Source organism: Hemiscyllium ocellatum, chromosome 6, assembly GCF_020745735.1.
Source record: "Hemiscyllium ocellatum isolate sHemOce1 chromosome 6, sHemOce1.pat.X.cur, whole genome shotgun sequence".
Classification (NCBI taxonomy): domain Eukaryota; kingdom Metazoa; phylum Chordata; class Chondrichthyes; order Orectolobiformes; family Hemiscylliidae; genus Hemiscyllium; species Hemiscyllium ocellatum.
This window is the reverse complement of record NC_083406.1, coordinates 97,032,909-97,051,767: the sequence shown is the minus strand read 5'-3', so window position 1 is coordinate 97,051,767 and position 18,859 is coordinate 97,032,909. Positions and strand designations below refer to the sequence as shown.

Genomic DNA, 18,859 nt, shown 5'->3' with positions numbered 1-18,859 from the left:
TTGAAGGCTCTTGTGCACAGTGGTAGTGAGCAAGGAGGCCTGAGTTCAAATCCCACCTGTTCAGAGGTGTGTCATCGCATATTAATAGGTTGATTAAAAATATGAATTAATGAATAATTTTGACACCAAGTACTACAAAGTCAAAAAGTATATATAGCCCTTTAAGACAGAAAGGGCTTTTCAGAGCTGAGTGATTTTTGACATCACGTGTGTCTGTGACTAGCTGACTGCTGCATCGAGTGCTGAGAATTGATAATAAGTAACCGTTGGCTTGGGGTTGTCTTTTGATGTTAAGGTAACCAGCTTTGAATTTAACCAATTAATTTAAATTATGACCAGAATACCAAAAGAAAACAACTGAGTCAGAATTGTGATTGTATTGACAACATCAGACCAATGAAAGAGTACAAGTCTTCGGGATGCAAAAAGTGCATTTTGAAAATTGAAGAGAGCCAACCCATCGAACCGGAGAGCACACCATCGGCAAAAACAATGAAGAGTAAGAAGATGACACATGAGAAGACAGCGATTTGGAAGCCCAGAAGGAAGAGAGCATAAAAGGCTGTATGGACCCAGGGAGATTAAGTTGATTTAATGTTTTATAATTGTGTTACGGGAGCAGCATTTTATAGAGTCAGGGTTGGATATTGATTAGTTAAGAAGAAAAAGGGGGCTCGGTTTTGTTACTAGTTTTTGATTAATGTTCACTGTTACGAGTTAGAAAAATAAATCTTTTTATTCTTGAACAGTGGAAATCAAAGGTTCTTTTTTACTCACTCACACTTCTAGCTGATTACAGGTGAGGCAAGCTTATCTGGTGTTTTAGTTTTAGTTAGCAGAGGGGTTTGACCTCCTGTTGTAACACTAAGCAACAGAAAGAAATAACTATCAAAAGCTACTGAGGTGGGGTCTCTAAAGGTGGAGGAGAGAGCTCCAGAACTTCGTGTGAAGTTTCTGTGCATTTGCAGTTCTTACCCCTGCTCATCATATTTTATAAGCTCTCTGTACATTGCTAACTTCAAGGTAGATTTGTTACTATCATCCTCTTTCATGCCAGGGATCTACACGGCTTACTTTGTCTTGTGCAGGACAGGAAAACCATTTGGTCGGCTCATGAGATGAGACTCTTGTTTTAAATAAGATATAGGTTATTGCATGACAGCAATTATGTACAAGTTACACTGATTTGTCAGACATTATTAGAGACGATGTAGACCTTAGTCCTTCGAGATTCTCGGTGTTATCCACCAAGCCCAAATGATGGTAGTGCTTCAGGTGCTCCTCAGTATTAACCTTTTCGGATCTTTACTACCTTGCCTAACTGCCAATAATGGAGCAAATAAAATTGCAAAATGCCAGAATTAGAGGAGTCCCAAGTCCTCAAAAACTTGTAAGACTGGAGGAGGTTCTGGAGATAGAATCAACAAACAAGTATGGATAAGCTGGAATTCTGGCTGATGTAACCTGCATGTGGTACGGTCAGAAAGGCACCAGATGCAAAATAGAAAACACAGAAAGTGTCCAGAAATGTGTAATAAAAACCATGGAGAAGGAAAGGGCAGGTATATGGTTTATGTTCTTGAAAGTCATAGTACTCCAGATGTGGTCTCACCAGTGCACCAACATGGAAATGATATGCATTTCAGTGAGAAAGTTTCCTGAATTGCACTGTTGCTATTTTTATCACACGAATATTGCCTTCCCACGCAACTGAGAGGAATGGAGGAGTTCACAGGCAAGGAAGAGAGGCTCATTTGAGCTTTTTAATAATCTCATACCTGCTGAAACCTGATGTCAAGGTCAAAGGTTATTGGCTCCCTTGGATTGCACACGATTGGGATGGTATACTCCTGGCTCGGAGCAGAGACGCAAGGAATAAGCTTCACAGTGTACGTTCCTGAATAATCACGGACCTAGGACAAGCAAGAGATTAACTGAAACCAGAGAAAATATACCCAGATCACATCAGATAATTAATCCTATATTTATAAATAATTACATCAACACAGAATACCATATCTTTCTGGATTTTTGACATATTATGGTGACCTTTTACATGTCTTTTAAAGTTTGATTTCATGGTTAGTGATCCAATCCTTCCTCATTGCTGAGACCCACCAGCCCTGACAGCATCCTGATCAATCACCTCTGCACCCTGTTAGTTGCAATCACATCCTTCCAATAATGTAGTGACCAGAACTATACACACATTACGTCAGATGTGGCCTATCCAGTGCTTCACACAGTTCCATAATAATTTCCTTGCTCTTGTATTCTGTGCATTGTTTACTAAGGACAAGTACACCATATATTTTTGAAACTGCTTTATCTACTGCCCTGATGTCGATTAAGACACCAGGGAAAAAAAAAGTTGTGTTCTTAAATAATGCCATGGGTCCTTTTATTTCTACCTGGAGTACTGTTAGAGGAAACGAGAGTTTGTGTTTAACAGTCCACTTGAAAGATGCTACCCCTGGTAACGAAGCATTCGAAACTGGGCAGTGAAAGCATAAGCGATGTGGTCAAGTCCTTCAGCTGAATTTTATGGGGTTACTCGTTCTTTGCCCTCCCCGACTGATGAACACATCAGGGGTGGTGGAAGGAAACCCTGCTCATTGGAACATCAAGCACCTTGCGGCTGTTTAACAGCCAATTCATTGATTTTCTCCAGCATGGATGCAGGTCAATTGGCCCATCAAGTCCACACCAACCCTCCAAAGGGCATTCCACCAAGAACCACCCTCTTACCCAATGCTTGTAACCCTGCATTCCCCATAGGCAATCCATCTAACCTACACATCTGTGGGAGGAAACCGGAGCATCTAGAGGAAACCCACGCAGACACAGGGAGAATCAAACCCGGGTCCCAAGCGCTGTTAGGCAGCAGTGCTAACCATTGAGCTATAATGCAGCCCTCTTAACAGACTCCTAACAGGCACACCTTTCCTGACACGTGGTGCTAAAAATTGATGATAACACTCCAGTTGAGGCCAAACCAATACTCCAGATAAGCTTATTACAAACTACCCATTCCTGCATCTCCCACTGAACATGTCATATTTAAGAATCCTGATTTTCATCTGATCTTGGTAAGTCATAATATATTGTGATCAACTGGTTCATCAATAATTCCTCTCCTCTCAGTTTAAATTGATAAAACTTACAGCAAAATCTGAAGTGAAACTCCACTGTTGCTCAGGATGATTGTATGTTGGCTCAGTCCGCACTAAACTGAGGGTAAAGGTCAATCCTGGATGATCAGCTGACATAACCATGGAGCTCAGTGGTGATGCTGGAAAGGACAGATGATTTTAGGGCATCTCAAAAACACTATTACAAGCAGTCAAGTAGCTACAAGTCTGTCAACATTTATTGTGAACATTAATATCTCGAACTGACAGCTCAAACCTATCATAATGTCATGTGGTGAACACTGAGGTGTGCTGATGTGAAAGTGAGTTCAGTCAATGGTGTAAACCTTTTGTGGATCTCCATATCAACAGACTCCTGTTATTTGACTAACATCCTCATTGTTCAACTTAGGCACATGATCAGTTGAACAACACTGTAGTACAAATTACAGTTACACGTATGCACATGGAACAGTATTTAAAATCACAGAACACTAAAACCCGAACGGAAACATTCAGTGAACCTATCTAGGCTTTTCGGAGAACAATAAATCAGTCGGAGACTTCTCCACCTTCTCTATATTCCTGCAATTCTTTCTCATTTAACCAGTTGTCCAGGTTTCCTAAGGAAGTTCATGCTGGGTTTGTATCTCCCATTCTATCTAGTGGTGCATTACACATCTTAAGGACTTACCATGTGAAATAGATGTGAGGGGTCTTCAGGAGAGAGGAAGGAAAGTGTTGAAAGGAAACTGAGCAATGACACAAAAGAAACTCACTCACCAGCATGTGACATAACAAAGAGACCCCGGAATCGTGCATCTGTACGGAAATTCACCACCAGGCGTCCTTCACTATTGATCCGCATGCTGGTTGGGTAAAGAGCACCTAGCGGTACACACACAGGCATCTTTATTAACTCGGGCAAAAAGCATCTGAAATAGTGACCATTGATATTCAGAACTAACAGTGTGAACTTTCCTTAATGTCATCTGATTGTAAGCCATGATGTGGAGGTGCCGGTGTTGGACAGGATTGGACAAAGTTAGCAATCACAGAACACCAGGTTATAGTCCAATAGGTCTATTTGGAAGTACAACCTTTCTGATTGCTCTGAAAGCTTATACGTTATGGGCGGCACGGTGGCACAGTGGTTAGCACTGCTGTCTCACAGCGCCTGAAACCCGGGTTCAATTCCCGACTCAGGCGACTGACTGTGTGGAGTTTGCACGTTCTCCCCGTGTCTGCGTGGGTTTCCTCCGGGTGCTCCGGTTTCCTCCCACAGTCGAAAGATGTGCGGGTCAGGTGAATTGGCTATGCTAAATTGCCCGTAGTGTTAGGTATGGGGTAAAAATTTAGGGGTATGGGTGGGTTGCGCTTCGGTGGGTCAGTGTGGACTTGTTGGGCCGAAGGGCCTGTTTCCACACTGTAAGTAATCTAAGTAATCTAATCTAATCTAAACCTGTTGGACTATAATCTGGTGTTGTGTGATTTTTAACTTCATCTAATGTAGCGTGAGATGTATTGACGTGAAGATGAACTCAGACAATGAATATACAATGGGATAAACCCACTCGAGCTCTACATATCATTCTAGCTCTCCATATCGTTGACAGCAGTTATTTGAGGAAAGTCCTCACCCCTCAATTTAGATATATGATCTGTTGGATCACATTGGAATTGAGCTTCTTTAGATAAGTCAAACATTTTCTATCTAGCACATCTACTTTGTATGTAGAGAGGAAATTAAACCAGGAGAGATTTTTCAGAAAGGTTCAATGTTAATGCTAAACACAGACCCATTCCCCATTACTCTACATTTATCCCTGACTAATGCACCTAACCTACACATCCCTGAATACATTGGGCAATTTAGCATGGCTAATTGACCCGATTTGCACATTTTGGATTGTGGGAGGAAACAGGAGCACTCGGAGGAAACCCACGCAGACACAGGGAGAATGTGCAAACACCACAAAGACAGTCACCCGAGGCTGGAATTAAACTCGGGTCCCTGGCGCTGTGAGGCAGTAGTGCTAACCACTGAGCCACCATGCCACCCAAAAATAGTATGGGTGGCTAACCCAACACCTTCCTGCTGAGCTCATCAATTCAGTGGGTGCTGGGAGATGTACATCCCTCTCAACCAAGGAGTCATCCCTTCTTCCTTCCACCCTACTACCTGGCAGACACCCCTCTCCCAATCCTCCTGCCCACCACTGCCCTGTGATCCCTCTGATTCCTTGAACTGTAGCTCTTGCTATTTTGGAGTAAGCTATGATCCTCTTTGTGGTCCTTGCTGTGGTTCTAGCAACAGCCCCACTCCTGGGCACTGGTCCTGCCAGGAGTGATGCAGCAGCTGGTAAATCAGATTAGCTGGCAGCTGCCAAGAGCTGAGGGGTAAATGTCTCACTGTGGACCAGTTTAGCCACTCCCCAGCACAGCACGGAATGGCTGCAAGGCAGGATCACCCAATCCCATGAGCCTGAGAGGGTTGTGAAGAGGGGTAGCGATGGTTGGTGGGGGTCACGGAAGAACCCACTTACAAACGCAGCCCCTTGTCACTGTCTAGGACAATGCTGGTCTGTTAGAAGGGCAGGAGTCCAACAGCATCTTCAGGAGTGAGCCACGATTGGGGGTTCAACTGAAGATCAAGGACATGTTAATGGATGGGGGCTTTCACAATAAGACACATAGGCTCTGAGGATGTCCAGAGCAAATCACCAGGCCCAGGGAAGGTAAAGGAGAGAGTGGATGTTTGTGAGGGCAGATGGCAGCGTTGGTTGGTGGGAGAGGGGATGGATGAGGAGGTCTTCTTTCAATTATGACGGTCAGATAGCTTTGGCCACTCGTGGGTTTCCCATTTTGAGAAGCCTCAAGACACCAATGGGGTCTCAAACCGACACAGTGATACCCACAATTCCGTGAACATTAACTTTGTGCGGTAACTTCATGTGTAACATGCTTTTTCTAAACCTAAACACATGATATCCACTAGTGTTTCCTTACCAATCTCCAACGTACGACCTGAAACAATTTGAAACAGATTTGCCAAGTGTGATTCCCATTTCACAAATCTACATTCACTCTACCCAATTCCCTTGAGATATTCTGCGTGCCCTGTACTCTGTCCCTGAGAAGAGAAAAGGAAGGTCTTGTGGAAAAGTGGGTAACACCCTAGCCTCCGAGCCAATCCCTCTGTGTTTGAAACCAACTCCAGCACTTGATGGCCACAGAAAGTGTGTTCAAAACATGGCCGAAACAGGTTAAAATAGCAACCCGTGAACCCTGCCAATATATCAACAGCGGGTGGGAAGAGTGAGAAAATTGCCCAGTCACTCAATCTTGTTGTGGAATGATAAGCTTCAAGCTATAGCTCTGGCAATACTGGTGACCTATGCCAGAAAAAAACTAGCACTGGAAATAGACATGTGCATTTGCTTTAATCTGCCTCACCTGAGTAATGGGAAAGTCCTTATACTTCATACTATGTTTAGACTTATACACAAGGTTCCTCAAGATAGACTGGTTAGCAAGGTTAGATCACATGGAATACAGGGAGACCTCGCCACTTGGATACAGAACTGGCTTGCAGGAAACAAAGAGTGGTGGTGGAGGATTGCTTTTCATACTGGAGGTCTCAACGAGCGATGTGCCACAAGGATTGGTGCTCGGTCCACTGCTTTTTGTCATTTAAGTAAATGATTTGGACGTGAACATAGAAGATTTGGTTAGTAAGTTTGCAGATGACACTAAAATTGGACACTGATCACATGGGCCAATGGGGTCAAGGAATGGCAAGTGGAGTTTAATTTGGATAAATGTGAGGTGCTGTATTTTGGAAAAACAAATCTGGGCAGGACTTAAGTACTTAATAGTAAGGTCCTGGGGAGTATTGCTGGACAAAGAGACCTTGGAGTGCAGGTTCACAGTTCATTGAAAGTAGAATCCAAAGTACACAGGATAGTGATGAAGGCGTTTGTTACACTTGCCTTTATTGGTCAGTGCATTGAGTATAGGAGTTGGAGGTCATGTTGCAGCTGTACAGGACATTGGTTAGGCCACTTCTGGAATACTGCATTCAATTCTGGTCTTCCTGCTATTGGAAGAATGTTGGTGAAACTTGAAAAGATTCAGAAAGGTTTTACAAGAATGTTGCCAGGTTTGGAGGATTTGAACTAGAGGGAGAGGCTGAACAGGCTGAAGATGTTTTCCTTGGAGTATCAGAGGCCGAGGGGCGACCTTATAGAGGTTTAGAAAATCATGAGGGACATGGATTGAAAGAATAGCCAAGGTCTTTTCCCCAAAGTGGAGGAATCCAAAAGTAGAGGGCATAGGTGTAAGGTGAGAGGGGAAAAGTTCAAAAGGGACCTAATGGACAGAGGGTGATGCATGTGTAGAACTAGCTGCAAGAGGAAGTGGTGGAGGTTGATACAATTTTAACATTTAAAAGATATCTAGATGGTTGTATGAGCAGGAAATGTTTGGAGGGAGATAGCAAATGCTGGTGAATGGGACTAGATTAGATTAATTTAGGATATTTGGTTGGCATGGACAAAGTTGGATCGAAGGGTCTTTTTTTATGCTGTACAGCTCTATGACTCTAAGAGCATGGTGTGATGTTCTTTCTCTCTGTACAAAGCCTTACTAATGGGTGGGATTTTACAAAATTGAGTTATAATTGCAGAAGTAAATTAGTGATGGGAGGTTTTCCTGATGAACTCAATCCCCATCGAACTGAACTTGCTGACAGTAAGAATTGGGAATGGTGAAGTAATCTCTAGCAATCACTAACCCTGCAATTCGGCCTCTGGTGGGCTGCCAATTCCATCCCTCCACAAGATGGCAGTGTCGTATACAAAAGTCAAACGAAGCTCTGATTGCAAGTCAAAGTGCTGCCAGCCACCAACACCCACTGGGGAATGGAAAACGTAAGAGACATAAAGAGGCACCCGCAGAGTTACGTAGGACTGCACGAGGTTTAAAACCTGAAGAGATAAAAAAAATTAAATTAAGTACATTAGGTTAAGTATTTAGCTTTTTGTAAAAGTCGAAAAATGGGGGCAGCATTGCTTCAAGAACAGTTTGATTACTGCTGAATTTTATTGCTCTGCAGAATTTGTTCTCATTTTTCTTTAGGTAATACACACATGTACTACTGTTAAAATGATTAACATTTTTATTTTTGTTCATCGTGTTTGATAGGTTCACAATATTTAGTGGTTTTGCTAAGGCAAAACCCATGTTTAATTGTGCAAATTTTTTCCTAATATTTTCACTACAAATCCTTCTGTAAGTCTTTAGCTGAAGAATGGACACTTGCTGGTCAGTCACAGAAAGGTGGTAGGAATTTTACCACAAAGGTACTTTCCTTAGTATGCCTCAAGTAAATCGATTGTTTACATTGAAACTTCTTCAGACACACCCTCTAAGCCATTTACGGAGTGTGGGGAATGTGCAAAATGGATTACTCACGGACAGTCAGATTCTACAACTCATTAGAAGAGACAAGTAGGTGGGTATTTAATGAGGAACACAACACAGGTTGGTGAGGGACTGAATGATATACAGCAAACCTTTTATTAACTAGCACGTATGTGACCAGGAGGGTGCTGGTTGATCAAATATTCTGGATAATCAGGAGGTCCACATTATCACATTAAAAACATACACTGAGAAACATAATGCAGAGGATACACACAGCATTGTTATATTTTATGTGTAGCATACATCAGCTAAATAATAATGCAACTTTGCCTTACTGGTGCAGAGCCTTCTCACACACCCTCTACTGACTACTCAGACCTCATGGTAGATCACAGTTTTTGAAGATAAATTAACTTAAATCTGAAACAATTGTTGATATTTCATGTGGCCATTTGATTGAAGAACAGGTATATTTACATTGAGGTAAATAAATCAAAAAAGCTATAATAATTGGACAGAATAATACAGTATAAACTCTGTGGTATTTGAGGTATATAACTTTTGTCAGTTTATCAAGGGTATTGGTTTATTGAGAGCACCAGCTCAATGAGAGTGCCTGGTTAAAACAAAGTTTGCTGTACAGTATTTTCAGTTTTTGAGCCCTAATGACCTTTTCCAGTTCAGTGCATTCCATTCTCTAAGGAACGAAAGACTCCCATCTTCAGCTTTATCTATTTTACCTTGATAATAAACAGTACACAATGTGAAATGTGTTCACTTGCTCAGAACAAAGCACACGTGCCAGTTCACATCTAGGAGGGACATCAATTTGTAAAAGACCAGGACTGATCCCGGCAACACCTGCTTTCTGTCTATGTTTTTGATAAATGTCTGGTCAGCTTTGAACCTAACAACATCCAGGCAGAGTGAAATGTGACTTTATGTAGGGTCTGAAGTTGCCACAAAAGAACTACAGGTAAACCTTAATTTCTGCAGGCACTAATTCTGAGGGAGCAGTGTTTGGCTCACTGGAGGTGCTGAAGAAGCTGGTGAGAACGGCAAGTTAACCACGAGGATCAGTTCCATGGTTGATCATCTGACTTGCCAGCAATTAGGCCTGTAGTAGTCAATAAAATGCCACATTATGGCCTCAATTTGCCTTTGGTAAAGTTACCTGCCGTTGCAGCTGGAGTAGGCCTTTCAGACCTTTGAGCCTGATCCATCATTCAATATGAGCAAGGCTGATTGTCTGTTTCAGCCCAAATTCCCGCTCCCACATATTATCCAAGATGTGTTTAAAATTTAAATCTTTCCGGAAATTATTCCGTGACTTCGACTCCACGGCCTACCGTGGCAGAGAATTCCACAGGTTCACCACCTGTGGTGAAGCAACATTTCCTCATCACAGTCCTAAATATCCTTACACTGTGTAACCTAGACTCCCCAATCAGGAAAAATATCTCCCCTGCATCTGGTCTTTTCAACCCTATTAGAATTTTATATGTTTTAGTCTAAACCACAGTTCATAAAAGCCCAGTCAAATATCTCTTCTGGTAGGGCAGTCCTGCCATCCCATATCAGCTTTGTGACCAGACCAAAACTGCATGCAGTACTTCAGGTGAAGTCTGAGACCAAGACTCAGTATAATTGCAGTAAGAGATCCTTATTTCTGAACTCAAACCCGCTTCCAAAGAAGGCCAAGATACCATTGTTTTCCTGACTGCATGCTGCATATTCCTGTCTACATTCATTGCCTAGTGTACAAGGACATTCGGATTCTTTTGAATATCCACACTTGCCAACACACTACCATTTAAATACTGTTCTTCCTTTCCGTTTTTCAAACCAAAATACGTAACTTTACATTTAGCTAGGTTGTACTGCATCTGCCATGTGTTTGGTCACTTCTCAATATGTCTAAATCAAACTGAAGTCTTTGCACATCCTCTCACAATTTATATTCTTACACTGTTTTGTATCATCTGCAAACTTGGAAATGGTGCACACCTTTCCCTTCTCCAGGTCATTTACATGTATTGTGAACAGCTAGGGCCCAATCACTGATCCCTACGGCACTCCATTAGTTACTCCTTGCCACTCCGAGAAAGAAAACATGTAATTCCCCCTCTGGTTCCTGTCTGCCGACCAATTCTCAATTTGTGTTAATTAAATATCTCCTATCCCATGTGCTTTATTTTATCCACTAACTTTTTATGTTGGACGTAATCAAAGTCTTCTGAAAATCTAGATACACTATCTATTCTTCTATTACAATCTCCAGAAACTCTAGTAGATTTGTTAAGGATGATTTGCTTTTCATAGGTTCATTCAGACTTTATCCAATCCAGTTAATATTTGGTTATCACACCCTTCATAATGAACTCCAGCATTATACCAGTATTCTGGTATGTAGTTAATTGGTATGTAATTCTTTGTCTCTCCCTCCCTTTTTAAGTAGTGAGGTTACATTTCCAACCCTCCAAACTGTAGGAGCTGCTTCAGAATCTACTGAATTTTGGAAGATGACCACCAATGCATCTAACATTTCCAGGACCATTTCCTTTCGTACTCTGGAATGGAGAGTATCAGGCCGTTTGTCAGGCTTTAACTCCATTAATTTCCACAGCACCATTTTCTTATTAATATTGATTTCCCTCAATTCCCACACTCTCACTAGACCCTTGGTTTCCCAACATTTCTGGGAGGTTATGTGTACTATCTTTTGTGAAGGCAGAACCAAAGTATGTGAATGTAGGTTTGCTCGCTGAGCTGGAAGATTCAGAAAGTAGAAAGTGAGCTACATCACCAATGCTTCATTCGGAGGCTCACTGAAGATGTTACCTAGTATGGTGACAAAATGTCTGAAAACGAGCCTTCCAGCTCAGCGAGCAAACCTACATCCAGAATCTCAACCTGATCTACAAATCTTCTCAAAACTCGCCAAAATATGTGTTCAATTCTTCTGTTTCTTTGTTTCTCCATTCTAATTTCTGACTGAGAATGGTGGTTAGTTTTCCAATTGGGAACACCAAGGAACCTGCCTCCCAGGTTTTTTTAATTGGCTGGTGGAGGCTCGCTAAAAGCCACCCCATGCCCTTGCCTTCAAATTTCGTGACTCTCATCTTCTGACAATCTCCCCACCCTGTGAGACCTTCTCGCTATGGGATGCTCTGAAGACTAAACCTGCATCAATTGTTCTAGGACCCAGCTGGTAAGGTGGGATTTCAGACACAATATGTGATTCGTCAAGCAGCATGTATCAAACTGATTGGAGCTTGCTTCTGTGAGCTCTCCCACCAGTGCACTGCAGAGAGTCAGTTGCCACTCAACATGCCCATTCTCTACACCTAAGTTGCAAAATGGAAAATCTTGCCCTCAACGTTTATGAAGTGTTTCACAAAAAGCTGTAACAATTAATTTTGAGCCATGACCCTGAGTTTTGAATATCCTTCAGGCTAACATACACTTGACAAGATAACAGACTGCATTTTACAATCATTACTGCATTCAAGCTTCAGAAAATAAGTGCATCATCACTATAGATTAACAGAAACTCAGTCTAACTAAAGAGATTTAACCACAGCTTTCAGGGTGTAGAAAACAAGCACAAGCTAGTAATCAACTAACAAAATAAAATTCATGTTTCCATAAAAACTGCTGTCTAAGGCAGTGACTATGTGCCTTAACAATAAATTTCCATTTATCTAATGACTGCACAATGGTGCTGTTTCCAGCTGACAGCCACTTGGCACTGAGGGACGGAACACAATTTTGGACAACATCTTTTAACAGAAAGTAAAACATGCATCCAAAATATGCTAACTAATACTCAAATACAAAACTCCTGATCAATCTTTAACTCCAGAATCTGATTCGCCCATCTAAATTGCGGTTTAGAAGTTTCTGTAATAATTGCAATTGTGTTGAGTTGATCAATGTACTCATTCATTTCACCAATCTAAACTACTTCGCAAAAAGACATTTAGTCCATGAATAAAAATCACAAAGCAATAATTTTGCCTAATAAATTTCAATTATCATGTGACAAAAATCCTAGCACTTCTACATAGAACGGAAAACAGTACAGTTCAGTACAGGCCCTTTGGCCCTCAATGTTGTGCCGACCTTCTCTAAGATCAAACCAACCAACATACCCTTCATTGTAGTATCATCCATGTGCCTATCTAATAGTTGCTTAAATGTCCCTAATGTATCTGAGTCTACAACCACTGCTGGCAGTGCACTCCATGCACCCACCACTCTCTGTGTAAAGAATCGACTTCTGACGTCTTCCCTAATCCTTCCTCCAATCATCACATGACAGCCATTTGCGCCCCAGGGAAACGGTCTCTGGCTATCCATTCTATCTATGTCTCTCATCATCTTGTACACGTCTATCAAATCACCTTTTAACCTTCTTCGCTCCAATGAGAAAAGAAGATAGAAAAGTACATGCTGACAATATATTTTGTCAATGTGATTCAAGTGAAATCCATTAATTTGTATTAAAAATTAAATTGTAAAATGACTATTTAGACTCTATTAATAAGTTTCTTAAAATTACAATGCATTCTCCTTTGATTTGTTTATCTAGAAGGGAATGAGAAGGAAGGCAGAACTTCGTGTGGGGGCGGATGGAACAAGGTACAGAAATGCTTTCTGATGAAGGACAGTCAGAATAAGTTGCTTTAATACAAGGAAAATTGATTCTGTTCAAGCGAGCAACAAAGAGAACACAATCTCGAATGAAGAGTCACCACACTCGAAATGTTAATTCTGCTTTCTTCCAATACGTGCTGAGCTTCCCCAGCAATTTCTGTTTCAGATCTCCTGCATTCACAGTTCTTTGTTTTACTTTAGTGCATCCCAGAAAATTGACTTCTAGTTTTATCAAGGATCTAAACACAGAGGTTGGTTCAATCAGAATCCATCTTGGTAAAGCTGCGAAGCATACGCTGTTAGAGAGGATCCAAAGTTTGCAGATGAAGGATATCTCATTGTCAGCAGTGCCACTACTTAGTGTCCACGATATATCAACAGCAGGATAGGGACAGTAGGACACAAATGAAAGATATTGATATTAAAAGTAAATGTTCAAAAGTTCAGTGTTTCTGCACCTTTCTGGTGGCTTTACATAATATCCAACATTTTTCCTGAAGTTGAAACCTACGAGATTCTCTGAAGCATTAAAATAACTCAACTGGAGAAATGTTGGTAGAAGGAAGGGAGTGTTAGAGCAGGTCTTCCAAAATGGAATGGAGACTTTGATCATTGCATTGTTTCACTAAAGTTCAAGCGCTGTACATAAAATAACACAGTAAAAGACAAATAGAAGTGGGTAAACCAATATACTGGACTTAAGAGAACATGTCTTTATTTGCAGGGTTCTGAACCGCACAATCGTTGCATTATCGACAGTAAGAAATGGAAGCAGAAAAGGAGCTTTCTTATCTGCAGGAGACATCAAAGGGAAGCGCCACTGAGATCTAGTTTGTTTTAAAGCCTAGCCTTCAACAGTGCAGCAACAAAAGCAGGGAGATAATGCATTTCCATTTATGACAAGAAGCTATAGTTATCTGAAAGCTGCCCTTTACCAGGGTGGTTGAAGCTCTTAGATTTCTACTGCTGATAAAATTGAGACTGCTGTGGCTGCCTCTGTTCAATGAATGATGTCAGCCCTTGTGCTTACCGCATAAGTAAAGATCTGCTTTGTTAGTGGTGACCAAGAGTTCACAGATTAAATTTTCCTGGGATGTGGGTGCTACTGACTGGCCTGCATTTGTTGTCTAACCCCCTAATTACCCTGAAGAAGGTAGTGGTCAGCTGCATTCTTCGACCCCTAAAGTTCATGTGGTGTAGAGATCCCACAATGCTGTTAGGGAAGGAGCCCAGGATTTAGAGCTAATGATAGTTAAAGATCAACAATAGATCTTGCTGCTACTGGTCTTCCCAAGTATCAGCTGCCCTTGTTCTTCTAAGTAGTAGGGGTCGTAAACCTGACAGATGCTGTCAAAAGAGTGTACTGTTTCATGGACATATTTCTTTCACTGGAAACATTCAGAGCTTCAGACCATTGAAATTCCATTTTCTCCCTTTTTGTAGCATTGTCGGCCTCTCTCACTTAATACTGCCTCCTGACACTTTCTTCTAATGATCCTGCATCTATGAATTCACTGAAATTTCCAATCCCTTTTGAAGAAAGTAGACAGACAAGTGGTAGCACAACAAACTCCTCATTTATGTCTCAAGCTTAAAGAACCTGTTAAAACTACAACCAAGTCTTTTGGAAGTAGCAATATACCAGGTAAAATCTTAAATGCTTTGCAGTTGCAGGTGAAATATGACCACTGTGCAATTGATCTCCAGACTTCACCCAATTTACATATCTTGCAATTACTAACGCTGTTACATTTAATATCGTCAACAATTTACACCAAAATAAGATGAAGCAGAAAATATGTTAGGGTAATATCATGCAGAAAGAACTAATTCCATTCGGTTGAATTCTAAATGGCTATTTCAAAACAGATAATAAATGTATTTTATATCTGAATAGCCTACTCCTGCTCCTATTTTCTATGTCTCTAGTCAGCTAACATTAGATTTAATTAAAATAATAATCCAGTGAAGTTACACTGGTGCAGGTAGCATACCTACATGCAGTATTATTGAACAGCCAAGTTGCTTAGAAAGATAACCCATGGAAATGTGTTAGAAACAGAGAGAAATGCGGAGGTTTAGTCAACCAGTTAGTCAATCTTGCACATCACCCACAAGTGATAGAAGGTAGAGTATAGGACCTGTTAACAATGGAAACTCCATACAGGAGGTCCAGGAGGAACAAAATTAAACAGGGAGAGAAAACTAAAATGAAATATAAATGATAAACTAAAATGTTGAACATTTATCATAACATCAAGCAAATGCTCACAAGGAATGAGTAGGCAGGATGCAGGTTATGGAAAAGAATTCAAAACAAGAGGCAATCTCACATCTCAGCCATACTCAAGACATGTGGGTCTTATATAAAGAGCTGACAAATAAAAGGATTCACACTTTACCTAACGACACGTGGCTCAACATTCTGTGTGGTGTTGTGTTACAGTAAAACATCATCCCCACATAGTAAGCCTTTGTTCACCACCCAGGAGACAGTCAGTAAAGCAACGAGGTAAGCAGACACCCACATAGTGCAGATGAAGGGAGATCTGGCAGCATTTATCAACACATTATTCTGTTCCATCAGCAAATGGAGCCTTTTTCCTCAATCATTTGAAAGGAGATGGGTTAACGAGATAGAAAAGTGTGTCTTGATTTCACTATATTCAAAGTGGTATTTAGAAAAGTATCTAAAAATACACAAATAGTGATTTTCTACAGACTACAAACAAAATTTGCCTGCTCTAGCTGAATGAAAACAATTTTAATTAATCAAAACTGAAGTGGCAGCGTTGTCTGTACAGATGTTCGTGTTTACTGCAAATGACTGCAATGATGTGATTCAAAATGAAAACACTGGATTAGCAGTGATGCTATAATTATTGGATACCATGGTCGACAATGCACTTGTCTAATGATTTAAACAAAACTATTTTGAAAATAGTTTAAGCAGGATATCCTCTGTATTGATGGGTATGATAGTGAGTTTTTTTATATTTGTTTATGAGATGTTGGTTTCACTGGCTGGCCCAGCATTTATTGCTCATTTCCAATAGCGCCAGTAGTGAGCTGCCCTCTTGAAGCACTGTAGTCCTTGGGATGTAGGTACAATCATGGTGCTATTAGGATCTTTAGCATGTTTCACTGGGCTGCCGTCTCTGGTGGGTCTGTGCTGCAGGTTGGACAGGACGTAACTAATGACGATGATTGTGGTGTCTGGGACATTTGTATGTAGTATATAATTCCGTAAGAATGAATATGTCAGGCTGTTGCTTGATTAGTCTGTGCATCAGCTCTCCCAAATACTTTGGCATTAAGCCGCCAGATGTTAGCGAGTAAAGCTTTGCATTTGTTCACAGGACTAAGTTTGGAATTGTCATTTGCAATGTTCAGGGTGATGCCAATAGTGTGTCTAGTATCATGCCTTTGTTTAGACTTGATAGCGGTTCGATACAACTGAGCAGCTTGTTTGGCCTTTTAAAAGGGCAGTTAAAATTCAACCATATTGCTGTGGGTCTGGAGTTACGCTTAGACCAGACCAGGTAAGGATGGCAAATTTCCTTCATTGAAGATCATTAACGAACCAGATGGTTTTTATAACTATTGACAATGGACATCACCTTTCAGTTTATCATTTAATTTCAAATTTTACTGTTTTCGAATTTCACCAACTTCCCAGAATGTTAGCCCGGAGATTTTGATTACTAGTCTAGTGACAGTAGCTGATAAATCGATGTTAATTACAGAAACATTGGAACACGGGAGCAGGAGTAGTCCATTTCACCTATTCAGCCTGCTCCACAATCTAATTTATCATGGCTGACCAAATGCTTCAATGCCTTTTATCCACATTAACTCCATAAACCTTTCTGTATTAAAAATTAGAAACTTATTAAAAAGACCAAGCTTGTACAGCAATCTGGGGTAGAGAATTCCGAAGATCCATAACCCGCTGAGTAAACAACTTTCTCCTCACCTCAGTTCTAAATAGCATCTCTTATTTTTAAAATTGTGACCACTGGTTCTAGATGCCCAGACTGGGAGAAATATCTGTATTTACTCTGTCTATCCTTTTCAGTTGTGTGGTATATTTCAAAGGGATGTTCTCACTGACTCCAAAGACTCTAAAGATTACAGGTTCAGTTTACCCAATCTTTCTTCAGTGGAGAGTCCTATCATCCTTGGAACAAGTCTCGAGAATCTAACATTCACTAACGGTATATCTCAAGCCCTCCTGTTGGAGAGGAGCTAGTCTCAATTGGAAGAGATAGAAATACAAAGGGGATGGATTCTATGGAGTTTGGATCACTCACTCCTTTCTCTACCTCTCCTTAGTCAGTGCTTTGCCAATGTGAATTCTGCAAAGCAACAATATCCCGCTGGGGAAAGGGATGGGAGGCAAAGCAGAGGGAACATGTGGAGGCACAAAGGGAGTATTTTGACAGGGGTGCCTGAGAAGTTACCTCAACCTTCCTGCCCCCAGCAGCCCACGCAATCAATGCAAGAAGGCTGTGGATTGGCCACCCACTTTGTTTCTTAGACCCAACTCTCACCTTCAAATGCGAAAGCAAGGAGGGCACAAAATTCAGCCTCCAATATGTGGCATTCTTCATTTTTTTCAAGTATCAGTTATCATCTGTATAAGAAAAGATACCTGGTGCAATACTAAACATTGCTGAGGAGCAGACACTGTTCATACCTGGCCATCAGTCCCAATAGAGCCTCCACAGTCTGTGAGCAGTTCAGACATATCATAGAAACTCTCAAACTCCCAGAGACAAGCTTCAAGGTTGAGGTTTCGGTAGAACCGGAGTGTAGGAGATCCACGCAATGATGAACTGTATTGGTATGGGGCAGTCTCTCCAATCACCTCGGGGTTTTTAGTGGAATCTGACAAAAAGCCATAATGTGTCTTCACTTCATTGTAGTCCAGCAAGTTAGAACATTTGTGGTTGCCAACTCGAGTGCCGTCAGGGCTGAGAGTGAGTTCAAAGTTAGACAGCTGGCGTGTGGAGATAACCGGGAGCATACCTGAAACAAAAATCAATTGTGAAAAGGACATATTCATTATAGAACACACATACAATAATACAAAAGAACATTCGAACACTAAATCAGAACTTGCTGCTTTTTCTGAACTTCATTAACAGAGGCCTCAAATATCAGCTCGCTTCCCATCCCCACACCAACTGTGATGAAGGATGCAGCCTTGCAAAGTGAAATGTATTCTGCCATTTTTGTGGTTGCAAGTACCCAGGCCTCCGAATATCTGACTACGAAGAGGCAGGACATTTATTTCACGTATTTACAAGGGGCTCCCAAATTAAAAAGACGTCAAATTTCTTTGGCGCTACATGGGATTCACAAAGTTGGGAAACTCAATTGTGAAATAGAGACAGGAGCTGCAGGCTCCACATGTTACTGGCTTATTCAGCATCTCCTTATGAGCTCAGTGGATCAGGTGAACTACTTCCAGCCCAACTATAGAAGGTGGATTCTCCACTCCCCAAATGGGGAATCCACATTCTCCCTTCTTCTATCCCACCTAGCCTTCCCATTCCTGATTTCCCACTCAATCCCACAGCTCTGATCTCTCATTTCCCATGCTGGCTTTCACAATGTTATTTATTGTCAGTAGCGAT

At 41.2% G+C, this 18,859-nt stretch overlaps 1 protein-coding gene across 1 annotated transcript in view; it reads right to left on the bottom strand.

Annotated features, from left to right (window-relative positions):
* Nucleotides 1-18,859, bottom strand: part of LOC132816501 (FRAS1-related extracellular matrix protein 2-like) — a 229,101-nt gene that overhangs the window by 8,997 nt on the left and 201,245 nt on the right. The window contains exons 16-20 of the mRNA XM_060826175.1: nt 17,917-18,248; nt 7,927-8,119; nt 3,915-4,019; nt 3,165-3,292; nt 1,779-1,913 (exon numbers count right to left, since the gene is read on the bottom strand). Coding sequence (XP_060682158.1) covers nt 1,779-1,913; nt 3,165-3,292; nt 3,915-4,019; nt 7,927-8,119; nt 17,917-18,248 — 893 coding nt within the window. The remainder of the gene's footprint in view (nt 1-1,778; nt 1,914-3,164; nt 3,293-3,914; nt 4,020-7,926; nt 8,120-17,916; nt 18,249-18,859) is intronic.